The sequence below is a fragment of the Paramacrobiotus metropolitanus genome, unplaced genomic scaffold (genome assembly GCF_019649055.1).
Source record: "Paramacrobiotus metropolitanus isolate TYO unplaced genomic scaffold, Prichtersi_v1.0 Parri_scaffold0000030, whole genome shotgun sequence".
Taxonomy (NCBI): Eukaryota; Metazoa; Tardigrada; class Eutardigrada; order Parachela; family Macrobiotidae; genus Paramacrobiotus; species Paramacrobiotus metropolitanus.
Window position 1 is genome coordinate 865,869 of NW_026570250.1, and position 22,092 is coordinate 887,960.

General features: G+C 39.1%; 3 protein-coding genes and 1 long non-coding RNA gene across 11 annotated transcripts; 2 read left to right on the top strand and 2 right to left on the bottom strand.

Moving 5' to 3' along the window:
• Nucleotides 1-273: 273 nt before the first annotated feature.
• LOC129588536 (annexin A13-like) lies at nucleotides 274-5,914 on the bottom strand. Of its 4 annotated transcripts, none has more exons than XM_055482803.1 (10): nucleotides 5,504-5,914; nucleotides 5,027-5,178; nucleotides 3,903-3,997; nucleotides 3,687-3,812; nucleotides 3,445-3,535; nucleotides 3,268-3,353; nucleotides 1,833-1,907; nucleotides 1,274-1,472; nucleotides 836-1,017; nucleotides 274-558 (listed from the first exon to the last, which is right to left on the bottom strand). In XM_055482803.1, exons 2-10 carry the CDS (start codon nucleotides 5,163-5,165, stop codon nucleotides 442-444), a joined length of 1,110 nt encoding a protein of 369 aa, XP_055338778.1. In that variant the 5' UTR covers nucleotides 5,166-5,178; nucleotides 5,504-5,914; the 3' UTR covers nucleotides 274-441. The 4 variants fall into 4 exon arrangements, with proteins under 4 accessions (XP_055338778.1, XP_055338776.1, XP_055338777.1 ...); XM_055482801.1 differs by having other exon boundaries at nucleotides 5,027-5,234; nucleotides 5,504-5,912; XM_055482802.1 differs by having other exon boundaries at nucleotides 5,027-5,274; nucleotides 5,504-5,912.
• LOC129588538 (uncharacterized) lies at nucleotides 5,666-12,812 on the top strand. Its single transcript, XR_008690489.1, has 5 exons — nucleotides 5,666-5,872; nucleotides 6,137-6,178; nucleotides 7,638-7,680; nucleotides 12,447-12,546; nucleotides 12,606-12,812. It is a non-coding gene; the product is annotated as an uncharacterized LOC129588538 (long non-coding RNA).
• On the bottom strand, nucleotides 6,978-12,222 carry LOC129588537 (uncharacterized). 2 transcript variants are annotated; one of them, XM_055482806.1, is made up of 4 exons: nucleotides 11,942-12,222; nucleotides 10,351-10,725; nucleotides 9,718-9,858; nucleotides 6,978-7,522 (listed from the first exon to the last, which is right to left on the bottom strand). In XM_055482806.1, the coding sequence occupies exons 2-4, from the start codon at nucleotides 10,637-10,639 to the stop codon at nucleotides 7,236-7,238; spliced, it is 717 nt and encodes a 238-aa protein (XP_055338781.1). In that variant the 5' UTR covers nucleotides 10,640-10,725; nucleotides 11,942-12,222; the 3' UTR covers nucleotides 6,978-7,235. The 2 variants fall into 2 exon arrangements, with proteins under 2 accessions (XP_055338781.1, XP_055338780.1); XM_055482805.1 differs by lacking the exon at nucleotides 11,942-12,222 and having other exon boundaries at nucleotides 10,351-10,880.
• An 849-nt stretch (nucleotides 12,813-13,661) lies between the features above and the next one.
• LOC129588486 (lethal(2) giant larvae protein homolog 1-like) lies at nucleotides 13,662-22,038 on the top strand. 4 transcript variants are annotated; one of them, XM_055482693.1, is made up of 19 exons: nucleotides 13,675-13,750; nucleotides 14,046-14,139; nucleotides 15,465-15,623; nucleotides 16,490-16,587; nucleotides 17,587-17,668; nucleotides 17,755-17,864; nucleotides 18,013-18,159; nucleotides 18,231-18,303; nucleotides 18,367-18,450; nucleotides 18,611-18,941; nucleotides 19,063-19,676; nucleotides 19,752-19,927; nucleotides 19,997-20,215; nucleotides 20,345-20,481; nucleotides 20,550-20,818; nucleotides 20,874-20,979; nucleotides 21,056-21,182; nucleotides 21,246-21,608; nucleotides 21,703-22,038. In XM_055482693.1, the coding sequence occupies exons 3-19, from the start codon at nucleotides 15,528-15,530 to the stop codon at nucleotides 21,770-21,772; spliced, it is 3,102 nt and encodes a 1,033-aa protein (XP_055338668.1). In that variant the 5' UTR covers nucleotides 13,675-13,750; nucleotides 14,046-14,139; nucleotides 15,465-15,527; the 3' UTR covers nucleotides 21,773-22,038. The 4 variants fall into 4 exon arrangements, with proteins under 4 accessions (XP_055338667.1, XP_055338668.1, XP_055338671.1 ...); XM_055482692.1 differs by having other exon boundaries at nucleotides 13,662-14,139; XM_055482696.1 differs by lacking the exons at nucleotides 13,675-13,750; nucleotides 14,046-14,139 and adding an exon at nucleotides 15,075-15,295.
• The last annotated feature ends 54 nt before the right edge of the window (nucleotides 22,039-22,092 follow it).

The window sequence follows — 22,092 nt, forward strand, 5'->3', positions numbered from 1 at the left end:
TTAGTACATTACTATTATATATTAATTATTGTATTCTGATGTCAATTATTACGCACATTGCTTAACGTCAAGTAATTAGTATTCAAAATCATACTGAATTTGGAATCGGCAAATAAAGTGTAACTATTAACAATAAGAAATTTTTGTGCTTACACACAATCCTCCTGCTGATACGCAAAATACAGTTGAAGAACTGTTAGTATCACCCATATTATTGCAAAAAACTTTACTTGCATTATAAACAAGAATTTATTTCTGTATTTCACATCAAACCAAACTAGCAAAGGCGCCAGCGGTCTCGTCAAACAATCTGCAAATCTAAAAACCTGACAGCAATAGGCCGCTTGCAACTAGGTCCAACTATTTTTGATTCCTCAATGCGCAAAATAATCTAAGACCACTTGCAGAAAAAGTATTGTAATAAACAATATGCATGCAGCTTCAGTTGTCACCTTCCGAATCGCTTTCGGAAAGGTCGGGTATATCTTCCTCGCTTTGTTGGTAGACATAGCCCGAAAGTGCCAGCAAAATTTGCTTGTAGTATCCAGACGTGTCACCCTACGAAGCACACAACAATACATTTTTCTAGACTGATCTGATCATGTGAATCCGATTTACTATTTGACAGTATCGTAACTGTACAGTTCATAATTAATATATCAAATTATTTCGTGTAATAATCTTGCTGTATTATAGCGTACAGATACTGCCTCACAAGGTTGTCCGCATCGGCGCATAATTAGTAACCTTATTCACATACCTAATTAATATAGATATGAGCTGTGCAGATAGCACTGCTGGGGTGTGCTGGCAATTTTTTGTATCTTCTACTTACAATAATAAATGACTCCAGTGTTTTACGATATGCCGCCTCAAACTGCTGTTTAATATTGTCGAGGTCCTTTTCGCATCGCGAAACAATAGTGTGGATGAGTTTTCTGTTGTCGGTCCCCAGTCCTTTCATGGATTTGTATAAAATTTCCGCAAAAAAGGCGTGCTTATTCTTGACAAATTTGACTAAAACATAAAATTACAAAAATAAAAATTATGGTTATGGGTGTTATAATCAACAGGTTTTGTATTGCATATTCTACGTCTGTTCATGATTTTTGTGCAGACGTCCGGCTGCATTGTTCTGCTGTCATCTATGGTATGGACACCACTATAAAGTGAAGTTCAACGCGAACTTCATTATTAGTAAATAAATGTATCATTATCGATATCGTGGGGTATTATAAGGTCTTCGTTTTTATTTTGCACGCGCGCCGCTCACCAAATCTTTCCAGAAATTTTTCTACATCTCCATGTAAATGCGTGGCAAGAACTTTCTCCAAAGGCATATCAAGGAGTTTCTCCAATTCCTGAATAACTACGCGAAGGTGTACTAGACCTCTTCCGGTGAATAAGGGAATAAAAGTACTGTCAGATGCCCAGCGTTTTGGTCCCGCATCGTAAAGGGCTCTCGCATCCCACTGCAAAATATCGGACACATCTATGTTTCCAATAAACGTTATTGTCGCCAAGCTAATGGTAAGCTACAAATATGTCACCATTTTTGGTCTTAATTTGTTATATCGTACTATGTGGATATGCAGTAGGTGCAGCAATACGTATGTAGGGTGTTCCACTTCCTGTCTCAAATTTATGCTTAATTTTTCGTATATAACCTTATTTTGCAGAAAACTTGGGATATATTAATTAGGGTTTGTAACGCTAGAGTTTAGCTTTGAATGCAAGCAAACAATCATAATCTTCCTCAAAAATTTCGTTTTGTAGCACGATCAAAGTATCTGTAGACTGGTACGAGGATCGACTCTAGTCCTTATACTGACCTTGGCTTGCTCCACCGCGACCATCACGTGTTCCAGATCGTTTTCTTCGGAGTCAAAATCATCATCACGATTTGCCTATATAGCCAGGTGGGATAACAGTTACTGTACTAATAAATATTTTTTTACGCTGAATCTGCATATGATACCACGCAGTATAATTAACAAATCCAGAAATTTTTGAATTGCTGGCTATCTTTTGGCATGCTCATGTACAATTGTGCACACTACAGAGTGTGATATGTGAATTATACGAACTACGAAGCGTCCTAAATAACGTCTAATACTAGTAATCTATGCATGAGGTCACGGCTAGATAGGAAACAGCAACACAGTGCCTACTTTACTCGTACCTATTCATGACAATTGACAAAAAACTCCTTCGGAACGCTTCCTACGGAAGCCTTACGCAGGCGCGTGGATTGATTAAGAATAAATGCGAAAAAAACCAAAATACTGCAGCCGTGCAAGAGAATTTCGGTGTGCGTAATGAAAATTTGAATTTCATTAAGCTAGTCAAATCGGAACAATGCGTTATCTCCCACTCTGCGTACGAGTTGTCCAGTTCTAACGTGGAATTTCTAGAATTTGCGAATGTCTGAACTATTTTGATGCACAGCAAAACGTTTTCTTGACCTGCATTCCTTTTCATTTCATATTCTCCTGCTCAGCCTGGACATACATTCTTGTCCTGGGAAACGAGAAATTAAGTGTTCTAGTTCAGCGGTTTTTTTCTGAGCGCCGATACATAGAATGGAGTCATTCACTGATACTATCGTATTACAGTACGAATGCAAGCCTGCTGCCCTACGATTGTGTGATTGCTGTTGGAATACCGACAGTCTATATAGTTCAGCTTTGCGATACATGTACAGCATCTCTTCGGATGGGAATCCGACAGAGAATCGGCAGCTGAACAGGCAGGATTAAGGCTAACCTTTAGTGTCCTTTACTTTCCATCTTTTCCCCGTTAGAGGATAGACAGACGCAAAAGCTCAGAACAGACAGAATCATCCTGACCTTTCAGTAACCTTTCAGTTACACGTTGGATCCTATACTAATATAATATATAGACAGACTACGTCTGCCATATGTTATATTAGGCTTGCCCGTTTCACCCGTGCAGCGCCTGCGTAATAATACCGATTAGCCATCAAAAGCTATATGCAACTCGCAACAAAACATGAAACACAGTGATATTCAAAATTCAGTTAGTACTGTAAATCGCGTTCACATTACTCGAGACGTAGGTATAATCGTAATTTTAGTTTGACGCAATTTGACGCAATAATCGGCTTGTTTAAGTTTAAAAGCGAGAACATTCTCGCTGAAAAGACTGCCGAACACCGTGAATGCAAAAAAGTTACTTATATGGATCGGCTCATTATTTTGGGATTTGTTATAAGAAAATCGTACTGGAATTAGGTATTTTGCTTACCGCCAAAGTTGTGGTTATCAAGTTTTTAAAGAATGTAGATGAATGGACATGGGAAGAGATATCAAGAGCAAGATCCTTATCATAAACTGTAACAAACGGTTTTGTGGTTAATTGTAGTGCCATAATTACGCAAGCAAATGTGCAATACTACATGTTTATATATAAAGGTCAACTTACGGTTTGTGTAAGCCTTTTTGATTGCGTTGAGCTCCACATTGTTTCGAGTACAGACAATATTGATGACCATGTCTTCGTCCGTAAGTGGTAGCTGCACAGCAAAAAGTGTCAATGTAATTGATCACATTCTACGTTCAGCAAAACGTTCAGTGCGTTTATTATTTGCTCATCAGTACTGCGTCATATGGAAACTATCTGGATAAAGACGATGGTCGTCTCAACTTAATGCAAGTAAAACGTACATGAATAGCATGGTGAATTTGTTCGGCGTCATAAACTTCCGGTGGTTTAAGGAGAGCGATAAGAACATCCTCGAAATGTCCGCTTATGAGAATCTTCAGCTCGCCTTTCATTGCATTTATTAGTTCCTGATGGTAGCATAATTAGCGCAAGATTAAGCGTGACTATGTACTTCACACATTCAATCAAACATTTCAAGCATGTGTTACAATAAGCACCTTTCCGTAGAGCTTTTTGTAGGCTCCAGCAATATTTCGGCGTTGTTGACTGGAGCGATGCGTCAACAGATCGATAATCGCTTTTTCTCTTGTACCTGCAACAGCAGCAATGCTTTCGTGATCCCTGCATAACCTTTCATGCTTTTCATCGACATTTACTGTGTCGCATGCATTGCAAAGTGAAACGTATGATTAGTGCGTGCACTGTTGGTAAATACAAAATTCCCGATGTTAGGGATGTTTAAGCATGACTGCGCGCCGACGCTGTTGAAGATAATCAAGCACAATTAATTACTGCACTTGAAGTACCTATGGTGTATTAGCGAACAATAGTATCGTACAGGCTCGGCAGGTGTATAAATAACGAGTACGTCACTGGCAGTTCTTCACATGCTTATAAAAGCCAGCAAAAAAATCAAAAGACATAGAAGGCAAAAGTAACGTACGTAACGTAAAGTAACGTACAGTAGTAACTGTCTTTATAGATGTAAATGTTGCCTACAGAAAGCACTCCACTTATTCATAGCTAGAATAACCAATACAGTCGATCCTGTTTATTGTGCTTTGTACTCGCATTAAAATAGTAGCTTCGTTATAGCCTCATTGAGGAAAGTTTCGTTTTTGCGTGCAGCAAAAGTGTGAAAAACGGAAATAACTAAAATCTTGATTTATCGTCCCGGAGACCAGCTAGTGTCATGCTTCTGGTAACCTGAAATAAGACTATGAGTGCCCTTAATTCGGCAAACATTTTTATTCTTAATATGATTTTGTGCATATTGCAGTTTGTATTGTAGTTGTACTCTTATGGTTAATGTTTTAGAGAATGTTGCATTTAGGGTTGTTTATTTTATGAGAATATCAGCGAATGTGGTCGTATGGACAGCAAATTCAATATCATCAGTTGATAAACATTTATTTGCTTTGACAAATGCACGAATATTATGTAGAAATGTATGAATGTTAATTGTTTTTGATATGGACAAATTAAATCAACTTAACTTTTAAGTCAGTTTAACTTATAAAAATTAAAAATTATAATCTTATTAAAAAATGTCATCGTTTATGCGGTTACAGTAATTACAATATGACGTACATACTAATCACTGAATTTTGTGCTACCGTACCCAGTCCTTTCATGGCATTGTACAGCGACGAAGCATCTGCTTCAGCACTAAATTCATTATCCGGGCATCCGTAAATAGTCGGTACATCTTTGTTTTCAGACTGTAATGACGGATCAGATAACTCCAATTTGTTTTCCATCTCCAGCAGCCTCCTAGGCTTTTCAACATCCATGATATGGCAAACAAACAATCCCAGGGCAAATGTGAACTGAATGTGTCCAAAGGTATCAAGTGCGGTTAAACTTTAGCTTGAACATGCACAAATCAGAGGTTGCCACACTGTATTGTGTTACAGTGCTACCTCGTGGTGCTACTTTGTTTGCATTTCAACATAATTATTGTCGTTGAAACATATAATACCTGTACCGCTGTACGTAAATACATATGCAGACACGGGATTCAATTTTAAGTTATTGTGACATTGCAGTAAAGCACCATAGACGACATATTATAGTTGCATCTCGACAGTCGACTTACCTCTTACTTAATCCAAATAACCATGGAAAGGTGGATCGACATACAAAACTCCACTATGTACTGTATGTGACCGAACTTGACGTTTCCTTTATATGGCTCCGTGTTACTACGGGAATCAATTGATTGTTTTCCAGCTTGCACTTCCATTTCGAACGGCTGTTTTATACGATTCAGCATTATTATACGCACACTACCATAATCAGGCGTATCGGAACACCATTGATTTCTGACTGGCCTCCGCATGTTGCCATCGTTTGAACCTCATGCATAGATAACAAATAATATTTTAGAATGTAAAATAATAGTCAACACTTATCGATTGAATAACGAAAAGAGCCATGTGTACTTCATATAATAACCCTGGCAAAGGTGAAGCGGGGTGATTGCTGAAGCCACCCCACCTGGCTAACATGGGGTGCTGGGAATAATATTGTAAAAACGTGTACAGGACCATACCTCAATGTTACCGCACTGTCGAATATGCAGTTCTACTATGTTTGTACTGTATTTACTCTGTAGCTTGCTGTAAACCCTATTAACACGTATAATGCACGATTATTTTTCTCCCCAACTAAACATGTGCCACAGGCACGGTCTAAATTATTTAGACTAATCCAGCTTTTTGTGTTGCAGTCGTAAAGTGTGGATGTGTGATCGGGAAAACGCATGATCCAGGTATCATCTCGGTCAGAGAGTGTTGCATCACTATCGTGACCAGTATCATATTTTATTTCGGTATCAATCTTAATTAACCGTTCAAATTTTGATCAGTAAAGAACATTACAGTTAATTTCGCTGTTTTGACTGTCGCTCATGTAGTTTCGGTTTTGTTTCGTTTTCTTTTTATTCCTCATCATCATTGCGATTTGTCGCTTGCCGCTGGGTATTGGTCTATCGGTTTTGTCTCGGTGACCATGCACCACCGCTACCGATGCCTTCGAGCTAGAGTATTATAATAAGTTCCCGTATATATTCCGAATTAATTAGTATTTTTAAATAATAGATTTATCAAAAAACAAACTTTGAACTACTTTTTCAATCCAAATTTTTGATTTTATTATTGCACACATTTACTGACATTTAACTATGGGCGTAATGCGTGTTTACTGCTGTTCGCAGGCATTTACTGTGTACCAATTGTATGCCGCACTCCTTTTTAAGATATTCGGCGTTATCACCTGCCAAATAGGCTCATACTCCGTTTAACGCTATTTCCTGCAGTTTTTGTGAGCGAAATTTCTCTCTACCTCGCCCATTTCCCGTGTTGTGCTGTATTGTTTATAGTCTCCTGGTTGGAAAATATAAATGTACAGGCAAATACAGATATTTGCAGTTAGTTACTCGTATTTCTGCAATGGTTCGTAATACTCAGAATAATTAAAATTATCATATAGTATAAGCCCATGCCGCCATGGTCAAAACTTTTGTGACGACATTAGTTTTATAATTCCACACTTTTATTACATGTCAGATGGTTGTCTTATAATTACACAGCCGAACAGTTGAGATCGAGCAGGACATCAACGATATCCAGTATCGCACAATAATTATTATTATTCGAATTTGTGGTAACAAATGGCTAAAACCAGATACCTCCATAAATTCGTCAAAACAAATTCTAGCCGGACAGGGCGCACATCGTTCAAATAAGCAGCGTTAGACTTTTCCAACAGGTACGCTGCCGTGTTTTAACAGGACCGTATTTCAAAAAAGATTGAGACACTTAACAAATTTAGACGGCGGTGTAAGGAATAAAATCTTCGCCGGACGGATAATAAACAGTTGTAATAGTAATTGGTTTTCGGACTGGAGTCAGTTTTTCCACCCTCCGCGCTTCGATGAAATAAAACACGGCACAAATAAACACCAAACCATCTGCCGCCACCGCGAGCCAAAATGACCAGTATAGTTCATTATCCGAGTAAGCATTAATCCCAAATATCCATTCGGTATCCCTGTTAGACCACAGCACGTATTCAGTGGCTCCAAATATTATCAGCGATCCGGCGATTATTAGAGCTTCAAACAAAACCAATATCGGAATTAATCGTTAGATTTACACTCTGCTGTAGAGTTACAATAGTTATATAGTACTGCTCATGGTCATAAAGCTATGATTTTTATTTACTTACAGATACTAGGAACCAACGCCAAAAGGGACACTATTGTAAAATATAGTAAGTATTTCTTTTGTTTATAATGAGTCAGGTATTTGCAATTTTACTTTAGTTAGTGACAAAAAGAGTAACATTTGTCTCTTCTACTACGTCAGCATTGTGATGCATTTTTCATCAATCAGTGCACTGAAGCGTTTCTTTCAAAAATGCTGTTTCTTTGCCCGTCCAAAACCTTTTCTGACAATTAGCAACGGGGCCATCAGGCGAGCCGAGGGTATGTGAGGCGTAGCGCGCTCAGCGTTTGTCATTTCGGTAGAACGCATATCGCGGACCAGATGGACAGTGGCTTGCTTGCCATTTACACAGTACATACGAAAACGGGTTGATTCAATGACTTAAATCGGAACATTACAATCTATAATAATTTTTTTCGATATTCGTCTCACAACAGTTGAACGAAATTAAAAAATATACAAATTATTAATGTTGTAGAAAATGTTCCTATATGAAATAAGCTGCTTACAATAATGTGCGGAAAGTTACTTCTTTCAGTTGAACGTCTACCCTAGTTATACGCGAATCCGCGTTATATCGGTTACTCGGAATGATATTTTTATAATTATAATACACGTAAGTTTGCCAAAACACCGTGAAATGTATTGATTTTGGACACGGAACTGCATAATTTTTAATAACTGTGTACTTCCATGCAGAATCCATAGGGCATTCAAAGCCTGGCAAGGCTGGCATAAGGTTCAGGATAAATTTAGAGTTAATGTTATTATGTAGCTTGAACCAGTCAATTGCATTTAAAAGAAAACAGAGTGGTTTGACTAGCATATGAATAATAAAATAAACAGTTTCTCTTACTTATTTCTTATAAGATAGCAAACTCAGAAAATCGAAGGGAAAGAAGGAAAATTTTAAGACTGGGCGATTTGCGACCACCAATGCTTTGTTGGTCCAAAATTACGCGCTGTGTTTCTTACTTATCATAACAACGAATTTTTATATAATATATTTTATAAAATAATAAAATTTTTATTAACATTACCTTGTTATACGTTATACATGAAGTTCGACATGCGACATGACACATGATGCTGTAGCATCTACAGCATCATCTACAGCATCACGTGCAAAGATGCTACAGTAGGTGTAGGATCGGATTCCAGCATAAGAATGTAGTCGACCTGATTAATAACAGCAGTAAAAATGTATCTGCTTTAAATATACGAAATGACACAATAATAAGTAAATATAGCTATTACAGTATGTATGTAGCTAAAGCTCATCAGTTAGTGCTAACACCAGAATACGACAACTTGACGTGAAATTTTATAGAAGCCCTGTGAAAGATTAGTATCGCCAATCTGAATAAAATTCCATTCGACAAAAAAAGAGGTTGACTATAGTCTTATCTGTACAAAGCCCCGTCATACTGCGTAGTAGTACAGATAACAGTAAGCATGCGCACCTTTGCAGACACATATCAGCGATTGAATTGCCGCAAAGAACACCTCACTGTGCTTCAGCAGTTTATCCTAATTTTTTATAAAAAAGCATGTGCAGAAGAAAATTTAGTTTTGCACAATTGGTTTCTCTTCATGAACGTGAAAAGTTGAACTAATAACCACATACAGTTCAAAATCTAAACTAGGGTACCATTTTTCCCATTGACGTGTATGGTATACGTGGCCACGCGGTTCTACCGAAATGACACAAAGGAAGCCGAAATCACACCTCATTAGTGATGGCCCCGTTGCTAATTATCTATCTTCTGTGTTAACATTACCGTACATCAAAGCAGCTGTGTAGGCGGTATACTCATATTAGTACGAGCACTGAAAACAAATCATGTAGTTTATTACTTATAATTACATAAATAGGCACCTTTCGTCAGTATTCCCTTCCGGCATTTGTGTGATCTTTTTTTGCGGCATTAATTAAATAAATAATAATTTTTATGTGCAGCTATACAACTGTATATCGTATTCCCTAATTACTGCTCACCCTTAGATCGATTGATCACTCTAGGTCTGTTACCTTACTTGGTAGCTAACATTTAATAATATAAGATAGAATTTTTTTACATACCTCCAATAAGGAAAATCGTTCCCAGGGCGTACAAAAATCTCCGAGTGGCTCCCGCAAATAATGTTACAATCAGAATTATGAAACCAATGAAACAGACTGCCAGTCCAATTGTGTAGAGGGCTTGCGTTGCCATAAAAAATGCTAGAACAAAAAGTCCGTTCAACCACACGGTGTCGGTGAATGCTGATGCAAGTTTGTAAAAACCGCAGTATTACTGACTTATTTTAGACTTTATACTACTTGAAGCACTGAAAATAAGTCTGGTAAAACTATGCACTTTCCACTGCAGAACAACCGAAATTACACCATTATATGATTATACGCACCGTCAATCGAATCGAATTCATGCTTTGTTCTGCTCTGGGTAGTACAATACTTATATAAAGCATAAGTATATGTATATAAGTTAACAGTACGGAGAGTTAAGCTTTTTAGTGGTATCTTGAGTTGTGCAGTTTTAAATGCAGAAGTGGAGGACAAATACACGCACTTTCGAAATTTTGTGGTACGGCATAAAAAACACCTGTACATATATGCAGTGGTGCGCCCATGTTTCTACTATTTGATGGCTATTGCCTAAAAAAGTTAACCATACAAAATGCAGGCTGATACATGGGTGAGAATTAATCTTACGCGGATAATTAATTTGGTTCCGAAAGAATGTAAAAAATGACCGGCATTCAGTGTCATATCTTCTGTATATATCGCTATTGGGATATCCGCTCCGGTAACACAACATCCATAGTCCAAGCGAATCAAATGGCAAGGTGTTGTAGGGGAGGACAAAAATAGGTGGCCGGAAGGGATCGGATCGGTACCAATAAGGTGTGGCAAACGACACGATCAATGCGGCAACAGCCGCCGATACCAAAAATCCGATTAGATCCACGAAGACACTAATTCGATTTTTTGGGCTACACATGGCGAATACTGTAGATGTCCCGCAGTCTACATTTCACTTTTACACCTGCAGCGGCTAACTTCAATGACGCTTAACCATGTGCTGACCTGTAAAGTGAATTAAAAACATTGCCGTTTATGTCTGACGACTCCGGAATACGAACTCCATTAATGACATGCGAGCGCACTCAACGTACAGTACAGTTTACTTGTTAGAGCTCTATCCGCCGCGGTGCCATAAACATTTTTCCGACCGCTAATGACAAGTTCGAAAAAACCATGCGTCGAGTGTTATTTTCATACTTATCGGCTTCTGTGTATGGGCAATCATATTTGGCAATAGTGACATAATGGCTTATCAAACCGGCTGCTGTCGGTGCGATATAGAAGGAACTAAAAAAACAACAACTCTACATGCAGCCCTTATGCAGCGCCGTTACCGGTGAAGTTTGCCGTGGAAATCACGGGCATTGCATCTATGCGATTGTATTCGACAATAACTGATGAATACGAGTTGCGCTTTTTTGGCAGTACCGACACAAGTTTTAATAGCCACGATTAAACGTTCAAGCATTTGGCTGCTGTTGTGCAGATTGATTCATAAACGTAAAAATCAGGCAAAAAACGTAACAGTGAATACGCCGGAATATACAAGGAATATTGATATTTTGATTAGTGAAAGAATTATGCAGGAGGAGACAGTGTATGCAATTAATAAGATGTAAATTTTGGTAAAAGAACAACGGGTTAATTGTTTTAATTCGTCTTCCACAATGAAGGTCCATACGTCGTAGAGCGTGTACCGTAATATACCGTATGTTCGTTCCTGGGGACTTCTCAACCTTTCTAAGAAATTCCGCATTAAAGTGCGTTTGTTATAACATGTCGGCTTTTCAAGTTGGATCGAAAATGCCTGAAGCTGCAGCACAAGAATCATGAACGTCATGATTGCAGGGTTACAGCTGCAAGCAGGGGTATTTACGCTTACATAATTATAATTGTTGCATAACACTCAACTGCAGTCAATATACAATAACGCTTAGTGCGATGAAGTCTGGTAAGCAGCTGCGGTCAAGTTTATGTGCGGACAAATCAGATATCTCAAACCAGTAATTGTTCAACAAAAAATTAGATGGCTATGTTGCATAAAATAAGTATCTTTATACATTAGGAGAAGGAGTGTGTTAGGAGTCGATCATCATTTCTGATCGCGGAGTAAATATAAATATATATATAAACGGCCAGTCTAACGCGGACATATCTTTACAGAAAAAGTACAAGAAGTAACACGCCAGATTTCGTAACATTCCAGTATTTTACCTACCCCAGAGTAATAAGATGAATATCTTCCACAATCCACATAATCCGCGGTCATGATTATTCCGAAAATTTGCATATATAGCGTGTGTTCGTTACATATTATTTAAGTCGCAAGTGCCCAATATACCATGAAGCAAGCTGATTAGCGCTCTCCTTTCGAAAAATATAAAAAAACCTTATGCTGAAACAATGTTTTATACTATGTACGAGTATAAAAAAAACAAATATCAAAAGCTTCGCACGAACAACTCAACCAAAAGCAATGCAGAACGACGCCGGCGGATCTTGCATACCGCCACTGCAGACCGTATGCACATGCAGTATTATAGTCCATTTTCATGGACAGAAAGCCGGTACACACCGATCCACCTGCGTACGCATCATGCAGCGACAAGCTGTATTGTACATGTGCACAATACTGCATTTAAATTCATGATCCACGAAAACGCTCGACTTTCGATTTCCGATTTCCAGCGTTCCTGCTTTCTTTACGATTCCATCCTTTACAGGCTTGTGACATTAATGGCTAAAAATGGAAAGTGAAAAATCTTCAAGAAGTGGCAAAATTCCTGGTTACTGTTGGTTACTAACATCTGGCTTTGCACCAAAGTACTGTATCTACGTAAAGCTCATTGAAATTGTGGATGATAATTTGTTTTTATTGTTAGATCGAAGTGGAGGAGAGTAAATCCTTTCGGTCCCATGCTAACGACGGAAATTTGTAGAGAACACTTCGTGAACCAACTCTTGGTTTTCCTTAAAATCCGAGCTTAAATACATGCACCTCAATAAGCTCTATTAATATGCATTTGATCAAGCAACACGAGTATTGTCTCCATACGTGAATTAGCGAATATAGGCTTATGATTTGTCCAGTTTGGTCCGAAGTTTCCAACAAAATATAACACGCGAACCTGCAATATATGAGAATCTATATTTCAATATTGTTAAACGATAATCGAAACTTAACTAGGTCATCAATCCAGTCTCTGCCTCTCTGGAAACAGGAACTGGCCATGGGAGTGTGCAAAATAGCGTTTGTTTCACCAGTGAATCGAGTACTGTACCGATCCAGCATCGTGCACGCCGCACGCGTATCACTTTACTCGTACGTTGGCAAGGTATGCAGGTATCAGGTATACAGTTGCAGAAAAACAAAAACTGTCCGATGTTTTCGCAGTATAAAAACTTTTCTTCCATAAAATTAGTAATGCTTTAGACAAGCTGCAGTTGCGAACATATGTTCTTCTATAAATTTATGCAGTGAGAAAAATGTCAAAAGCCATGGAAAATATGCCTGCGCGCGGTTGGTCTGGCATTCCGGAGCACAGAATTGTAATTCGCACGTACAATATTTCATTTGATTTAACAAAATCAGGTGAATAGCTTCGACGTAAATATTCAAAAATATTCTTTGCGGCCTGTCGCGTAGACGTTTTGATTGTCACACTTCATCGTTTATATGTACGAGTACGATTGACTGAGTGTAAGTGATCGCTGTAGGTCTTACGAAAATATAAAATTAGTCACAGTTACACAGTAAGCTTACATTAATTTTATGACAAAACTAGTTTTATGACAAAATTGGCCACTGGTCAGCTTGTCGGTATTCTTTTGAGCATACGCAAAAGCACTTGCATGGAAGCACCAACGGGTGACGGTTTCCATAACCTCCAGCTTCCAAAATCGGAAATCCACGGCTTCGCCTGCCTTATAATCTCCCGCAGGCAGAGTTAAAAAACAAATTTTCCCAGATTTACCATCAAATTTCAAATCATATCATTTGGAGACAAGAGTACAAGTTAAAACCCAGGTGTTCTGTATAAAACTGAATTTATTTTGGGCTATTTAATGATAGTGATGTTTAGCAGTACCCGAAATTTACTGCGGTTCTGAGTTTCTGCTCTTGAGTTCCCCCAGCATAGTTGTCCCGTAATTTATCATCGGTTCTTCATATACACTGAGCCCTATGATTTGCAAATGGCGATTTTGGGATAGCGTTATCCGTTTGTTTTTGAATTGCTCTGGAATTTTTCGTGGAACATGTCTCCGTTTTGTCATGTTTTTGGGGCTTTGATTCATGATTTACACATGCAGCTTGTTTCCAGGTTCCATAACTGAGTTCAGCGCATTTCATGATTTCTTTTGCAACTGGAACCAGTCTGTCTGCGGGATTTCAACTGTCATTGTGTTTGTGACCAGGTGCGAATATGTCCATTTTTTTCGGAGCCTGCATAAAGATATTTTACAATTTTTACCATTACGATCGAAAGAAATTAACTTTACAAAAGCTGCAGCATTACGGTTACGCGTGGCGTACTCTGTAGTTAGCTCAGTAGGGGTTCTTAGGAATCGTTATTTTAGGGAGATTTCAGAGATTTGATTCATAAGTACTGACTCGTATTATCGTATAATTTGAAAATTGAAATATGAATCTTTAAAATGTTAATAACTTTATTTTAATAATTTACGGTAAATAATTGTTTATTGCAATCTACTTTAACTAATCCTAAATTATGCGGTTAATCGCGTAAGCTTTACAACTTTGTTAGTACGGTACGAATACATATTCTTGGCGTTGATGAGTATTGAGTCATTATTTGAGTGCAATCGTAACCGTGATGAATTGTTTTGATTTTTTTGAAGTTTGATATTTTACCTGTATGTGATACTGAATTTTATATGCAGATCAGCTTAAAATAGTTCGAATTACTTTCAGCTGGTTTGATGATGACGCGTTTCTCCATCCTAATTGCTGTTACATTTTTGTTATTAATTTTATTATTTTCTGTCGGTTCGGTGCTCGGATTCCAGAAGTGCAACCCAATACAAGGTGTAGATAGTTATATTTTTTTCCTTGCCAGATTCTAAAGTGCGCGTATCACTATTTTTTACTGGTTTAGTGAGTCATCTACCTAGCAAGGTGAGTGTGTCATGGGTCCAATTAAATTGTGGAGGTAACCAGCCTCTCGATGATGGTTTCCGTAGAATGTCGTACGAATCGATATCGATAGGTTCGTGTCAGATCAGCCGTTCGTCTGCATTGCTCATCTCTTATGCGGTCAATTGCTTTGTACTTTGTATTAATCATCCCCTTGTTAAAAGCCCAGCCAGATTTTCCGTGCCGCGTTCGTGTTTTCCGACACTACTAGTTTAAACAGCGAGACGGTTGTAAAATTATGTTGTTTTAAGCTGTTGCATAACCGTTGTACCACAGGTAATAAACGTACCGTTCGGCTGGGACAACTTGATGTTGGCGTTTATTTTGCCTGTCTCTGAATTTTCATAATTGCGTTGATTAACATCCGATCGGTCTGTGAGCGCTGAAGAGTGTTTATCTTCGAGGTGCGGATCGCAGGTCAATTCCCGAAGTTGAGATAAATATTTGCCTGTTGTTTCGTTCTTGAGAAATGATGAATTATTTTTATTTTTGCAAGTTATTTTATTTGATCAGAATACGGTTTTTGTGGTGAGATGGATTTATGCGGTGATGCAATCTAATTTTGTTATGTGATTTATATTTGCAGGAATAATACTGGTTAAATCTCCAGCGGTTATACGGTTGCTCGTTTGCATGGTTTATTGATGGGATGGATACTTTGTGGAAAAAACTCCGTGGCAAAAGCCATTCTGTGGATCAGGATGTCCGGCAAAAAGGACTGCAGCAAATGCTCCAGTACAAAAGGGTATGTTAATTAAGCAACCAAAACACAATCATCGAATTTCGTGCCTTGAATAATTTGTTTGGTCGACTAGCTGAATCTCAAATGACAGCTTGTAAATACCGTTTGAATTTGATTCGGATTGTAGAAATATGAGAAACCGAATCACAGAGAGTTGCACGAAACAAAAAGGCCTCTACTTTTACAGATAGTTCTTATAAGTGTGATTAATAATATTATTACTTAAGTTACACCATTATTATTTTTGGTTTTATTTGGTAAACAGATTATCCAATAATTTTAGTGACATAGTCAAAAAGTCAATACCACTCACTTTCATGTTTTGTGCTTAATCGTGACACCCTACCGGTACTTAGTTTATGAATTGGTGATTTGTTTTCGGATTATCGAAAAGGCTATGATTATTGTTTTCTACTGTTGGATTTCGTATGCGTGACGTCAGTGCGCTTTAAATGGTGCCAGAGTGGTTGTTTTTTGTGCTACTCCAACACGAATTCAGCGATGCATTAGCAATCGGCCGTTGTGCAACACCATGCTGCGATTAGGTCCGCATGCTACCTGTGCATGTGTGTTTAACAAAATGGACAAGCTAATGAATCATAATGGTGCATTTTGCCAAGATCACCGAAATTCTACACTGGCTGCTTTTGACGAGCAGTGAGGTGAAGCGTTGTGCATTGCACAGAAGTTACAGACCTTGGCATAAGATGGCGTAAACAGTAGCCTAGCTTCTGCTGGGTCGCACTACTCGCCGTTGCACCGAAGGAAAAGTTTTGTTGATTACAAGAAAAATGCCCATGTCCAAAACCATTTATCTGCAGTTATCATTTAATCGGGATATTAAACTGCGAACGGTCTTCAATTTTCAGACTGTGCAGCACGGATTCCCTAACCGACCGTCGGCGTTGGCTTATGATCCGAAGCTCAGAATCATTGCGATTGGAACGCAGAGTGGGAGTATAAAAATGTAAGTTTGAGTCGTAAAATTCGGTTCTTGTTTGTCTTTCGCTGCATGGCACTCTCTTCGTTTGTACTGTTATAAAAGGTTTATGGCGCAGTGAAGATTAGCGTGATAGTGGTTTTTGTTGATACATGGTTTCATGGGAAATTGAAAATAAGATCCTTAGTCATTTCTGCTTTCCAGAATTTTTAGTCGGCTATTTTAGATTTTTTCTTCCAAAGTAAAGTTGCTGCTTTAATGTATAATGCTGGGCATTCAATTCAGTTGCTTCAAAAGCGTATGGCGTAGATGACTGTCAATTTGCGGTCGTATTCCATTCGCAAAGAATGGAGGGGATTTGTTGCGGTATTTTGTTTGGTTAATGTTCTTTGATTTTCTTTAACACTGTCCAAACTCAAAGAATGCTTTCGGCTACGGTTAATCGGTGGCCTCATTGTTGAAAAATATAATTTTGTTTTGCGCTTATACTTTTAACGTTTTGAAAAATCTGATGCTTGTGGAATGTTATGTGTGGATTTGGCACACCGATGTGAAATTCCTGTGATAGAATTTTTCGTTCCCATTTTGGTTTTTGCTTACGCATTCTAAAAACTTCTTATAGTATTATTCTATTTATGATCTACAAACCTGGTCATTCAAGCGAAAACTGTGAGTATATGACATCGTCTGTATTCATGTTTATCACGTCTCTGGGCAATTCAGTCGTCAATCAACTCACGATGTTCGAATACAGATTGCACGCATGTTTGTGGTACGACATAAGTTCATTTAATATCATTAATCAGAAATCTCCGACATTGGCGTATGTGAATTCATTTGTGATTAATTGTTTACTGTCGTTGAGCACATCAGATGACCAGATGAAACCGACCACGGCAATTTGTGCTATTTTATGCATAATTAATGCGTCACATCACCGTTTTTATTCGTGAAAGCGCTTGATCCATCGTTTGCAACTTTGCATACTGCGCGAACTGGTTGTAATGGTGGATGTTGAACTTACAGATACGGTTCTCCTGGTGTCGAATGTTATGCACAGCATGAGACGGATATCGTTGTAAATCACATTGTCTTCCTACCTAATCAGGTTGGTACCATAATCTATTATTCACTCGACGAGTTTTTAAGTTACTTTACCGGTGATGCGTCATTTACTGTTTGCTTTTTTTTCAGGGTCGATTTGTCAGCATTTGTGAGGATAACACAGTTTATCTGTGGGAGATTGCTAGCCGAGACAAGAGCATCTTTGTGGAGTGCATTAACAATGTTAAATTAGAAGGAAGGTCAGTTGATCCGTAATTCTGTCGAAAAAGAAATTAGAACACTAGATTACGGCTCGGACAAGTTCTTCTCTTACTTCGTTACTCAGCTAAAATTAGCTTCGTTTTTATGAATATTTTTGTTTTTTGACTTGTGGTTTTTTTATTACAGGTCGAAAAAGATTTCGACAGTTTGTTTGGCGTCCGTTGGCGATCAGCTGTACATTGGCACGGAAGGCGGCAACGTGCACGTTCTTAATTACAATACGTTCGAATTCACCGAAGCATCGACAATTTATATTGATAATGCTACTCAAAAGTGGGTTTTTTATCTGTTATACTAACCGCCGTCTCTTTGTTCGTTGCAACATGAATTGTCCGGCATTGCAGTTCCGCCAGCCCATCAAGAGCCTCTCCGGGCGCTGTGGAGGCGCTTGCGGAAAACCCTGTCAACTGTGACCAGGTACGCGTAATTTGCAAACGGATAAGACGAATAAGCGGAATTTTTATGTGGTATTTGTTTTAGTTGCTGATCGGTTATAACAAAGGCCTTATGGTTATCTGGGATTTCAAGGAGCAAAAGGCTGTCCGTTCCTTCTGGGCTGGTCAGGTAATTCGTACGTCCTTGTCATTTTTTCAGAAGCAGTCGAGATAAAGCCAACATAATTACCTTTTATTAGCATTTGTCTTGTACACTTTGGGTTTAATACAGCTAGATTTTAGACTCGATTTTGGTTTTGATTTCAATTGAGTTGCAATTTTCTTCACAGCAACTGGAATCATTATCTTGGTCTAGCGACGGTGCTCGCTTTTATTCTTCTCACAACGATGGCAGCTATATTGCATGGGACCCGCGAATGTCGGAACCGGCGGAAAAGCCCAATTTTCCATACGGGCCTTTCCCATGTAAACCCATACCAAAGTTACTCTGGAAGACATCCGGAGGATCTCATCCTTTTATTGTGTTCTCGGGCGGCATGCCGAGATCGCGCTATGGAGACCACCAAACGGTCACCGTTATGCAGGGAGATAACCATGTTGTATTTGATTTTACCTCCCGAGTGGTGGATTTTTTTACTGTTGATTCCAGCGGGGTATCAGGTGAATAATGATGGTTTATAGTATTACCGTACTTTTGTTTCTCAAAAATAAGCAGACCGGTACTATAGCGGTACTAGTACTAGTTGCCACCCTTCCCAGTTTTCACTACTTTATTGTGCAGATACTGCGAATCCCGAGGCACTGGTAGTTCTTCTGGAGGAAGAACTGATAGCCGTCGATCTCACAACGGAAAAGTGGCCAATATTTCAGTTGCCTTATTTGTTCGTTATGCATTCCTCGTCTATAACATGCTCACATCATGTCAGCAGCGTATCAGAGGAGTTTTGGGATGCTTTAACGCATGCTGGTCGCCAGCAAGAACGAGGACATTTCTCCAGCAAACCTTGGCCAATATCAGGCGGACATACGTACAAAGAGAGCAATGAGAACCGGGATATTTTTCTAACTGGACACGAAGATGGTTCAGTCCGCTTCTGGGATGTATCGGGAAACCATCTGAGAATATTATACACACTGAAAACGGCAAATTTATTTAAAACGGATGATATGGATGGTGACGATGAAGAAATTGCTCCGGCTGAAGAAGAAGAAGCCGAAGAATGGCCGCCGTTCAGGAAGACAGGAAGTTTCGATCCGTTCAGTGATGATCCGCGGTTAGCAGTGCAGAAGGTGGAATTTTGTATGAAAACAAACGTTTTGCTAGTGGCTGGGACATCAGGACAGATTGTTGTTTTCGATTTTAAAAAGATCCCTAAGGCTGGGAAAACTATGGATGTAAGCATACTGAACATCGTAATTTCAAAGATTTCTATGTGTCGATATCTTTAGGATATGCTGTTTTATTTGTAGCATGTAACGGTGAATTTGGTCGGCGATCGAGACGGCTTTGTATGGAAAGGACATAGTCCGCTGAAACTGAAAACTTCCGTCATTAAGTCCGAAAGCGGATTTCAGCCCCATACAGTGGTTCAAATCATGCCACCAGCAGCTTGTACTGCGCTGACGCTTCAGTCCGAATGGCAGCTGTAAGATTCTGTTTTTTAACATTCTGTTTGGCGCACTTCGATAGGATGGTTTTACTGTTTTTGTTGTAGATTTGGCGCCGGTACGGCGCATGGGTTTGTTTTGTTGGATTATAATCGATGGAAGGCGGTTGTAACACGCTGTACACTCCAGAATCTGGAGAGTGTTAACGGGTTGGACCCGTCAATGACCAGAAGGAAGTCGTTTAAAAAATCCTTACGGGAATCCTTTCGACGCATGCGACGGGGCCGGTCGCAAATGGCAATCAAACGTGGACCGGATGGCGACAAGTGGGTTCTGTTTTTTCGCTCTTTAAATGTTCGACGTTCAAAAAATTACGGTGTATTAAAATTTTGCTGGTTTAAAGGGAAATCAGGTTATACAATCGTAATTTTAATATTCTTTGTTTGGGGCTTTAGGGCCAGTCCTTCTCGAGATGTGACAGCTCACATCGAAACCCGCCCCGTGGAACGGGAGATCGAAGCCCGCGCAGTTGACAATGAAATGGCTTCTGTGGTCCGCTGTTTACAATTGGTGTCATGCTATATTTTGAATAGTAAGTTTCCTTGATATTGAAACTGTCATAAAAACCTACGAAAACATATCTATTTGAATTTTTCTTAGATGTTGTTAGTTCTCCGACGTTTTGGGTTGGAACAAACAGTGGCGGAGTGCTAATTTATACACTCGTGTTACCGTTGGCGGAAAACAGACGAGAGGAGGAAGTCCATGCTAGTTTAAGCAAAGAGATTCAGTTGCAGCATCATGCACCGGTTGTGCACGTTGCTGCTATCGACGCACATGGATGTCCGGTTAATGAGAAGCCATCGAGCAAGGACAGTAGTATTGAATCGAGTCAAAAAGTCGTGATATGTTCCGAAGAACAGTTTAAGGTGAGAGTGTTAACACTTATGCGGCGCACAGGTAACATGACATTTTTCTTCGCAGATATTTCATTTGCCTAGTCTGAAACCGTACACGAAATTCAAGTTGACTGCGAGCGAAGGAGCTTTAATCAGGAAAGTTCGCATTGTTAGATTCGCCAGCAGATCGGGTATGTTGTAGTTTTTAAAAATTTTGGTGCTTATTCTATATATATTTTTATGTGTTGTTTACTGGATTTATTGTAGACGATGATCCGACAATGCGAGAGTATTGCTTGGCCTGTTTGACCAATCAAGGCGATATTCACATATTCAGTCTTCCTAGTCTTCAGCGACTCCTTAAGCAAGAATGCATAAAGCGGGAAAATATCCAGTGAGTCTATAATGATAGCAGTGATAACAGCAAGGTTCTTATCGGTCTGAATTGCCTTTACAGCGGTATAACGACTTTGACCTTTACCAAAACCGGACAGGGATTCTATCAGAAATCTCCTAGTGAATTTCAGAGGTTTACTCTGACGGCGCGAAATGTTATGGAGCCGCTGTGCGCGATTGATATTCCTGATAATATGCGGTTAGCGGAAACCCCGCGACCACCGCACAGTCCGTTAAGCCACACATCCAATAGTCCGAGGCTACGTTCTTTGAACAAAAGTTCCCCTGAATCTGGAATCAGTATCAATAACCATGTTTATGCCCGAAACATAAACAATTCCGGTATGCGGTCGCCGGATACATCGAATTTGAACGAATCTATCAAAAGCGAGACATCGGGAGAAGACAGCATCCGAATCTATCCGTAAGTTTTTTTTGCTACCCTTTCGGCGGTATTTGCGCCGTTTAAAAAACATTGGTACGCGATTTACACAAATTCAGTTCGATTGGTTTTACAGTGTTGATGGACATGTTACGGTAACGCAGCTACGCTCTCCCGACAAACAAGACCGTGCACCAAGTTCCTAAAATGTTTTGGCACCACTTTGTACTGATTGTATTCTTGTATGTACAATTTTTTGATAACCCGACACTTGAAAATTGTAGTTCATGTTGTGTGCGTTTCTTATGGTGATCTTCCGTGACAGCTTTCCTCTCCATTTTTGTTTTTATCGGCTTTTATGCCATTTTTATCTTCTGTAAGAGTTGCTGGGTTGTTATTTAAAGTTTCCGGTTACTGTTTTTAAATTTTCTATGGAGCAGACGAGCAGTGGTACATAAACTCATGCAAACGATACTAAAATGTCGAAAATGGTGCGTGAGGAAGTAGGACTCACGATTGGATGTTT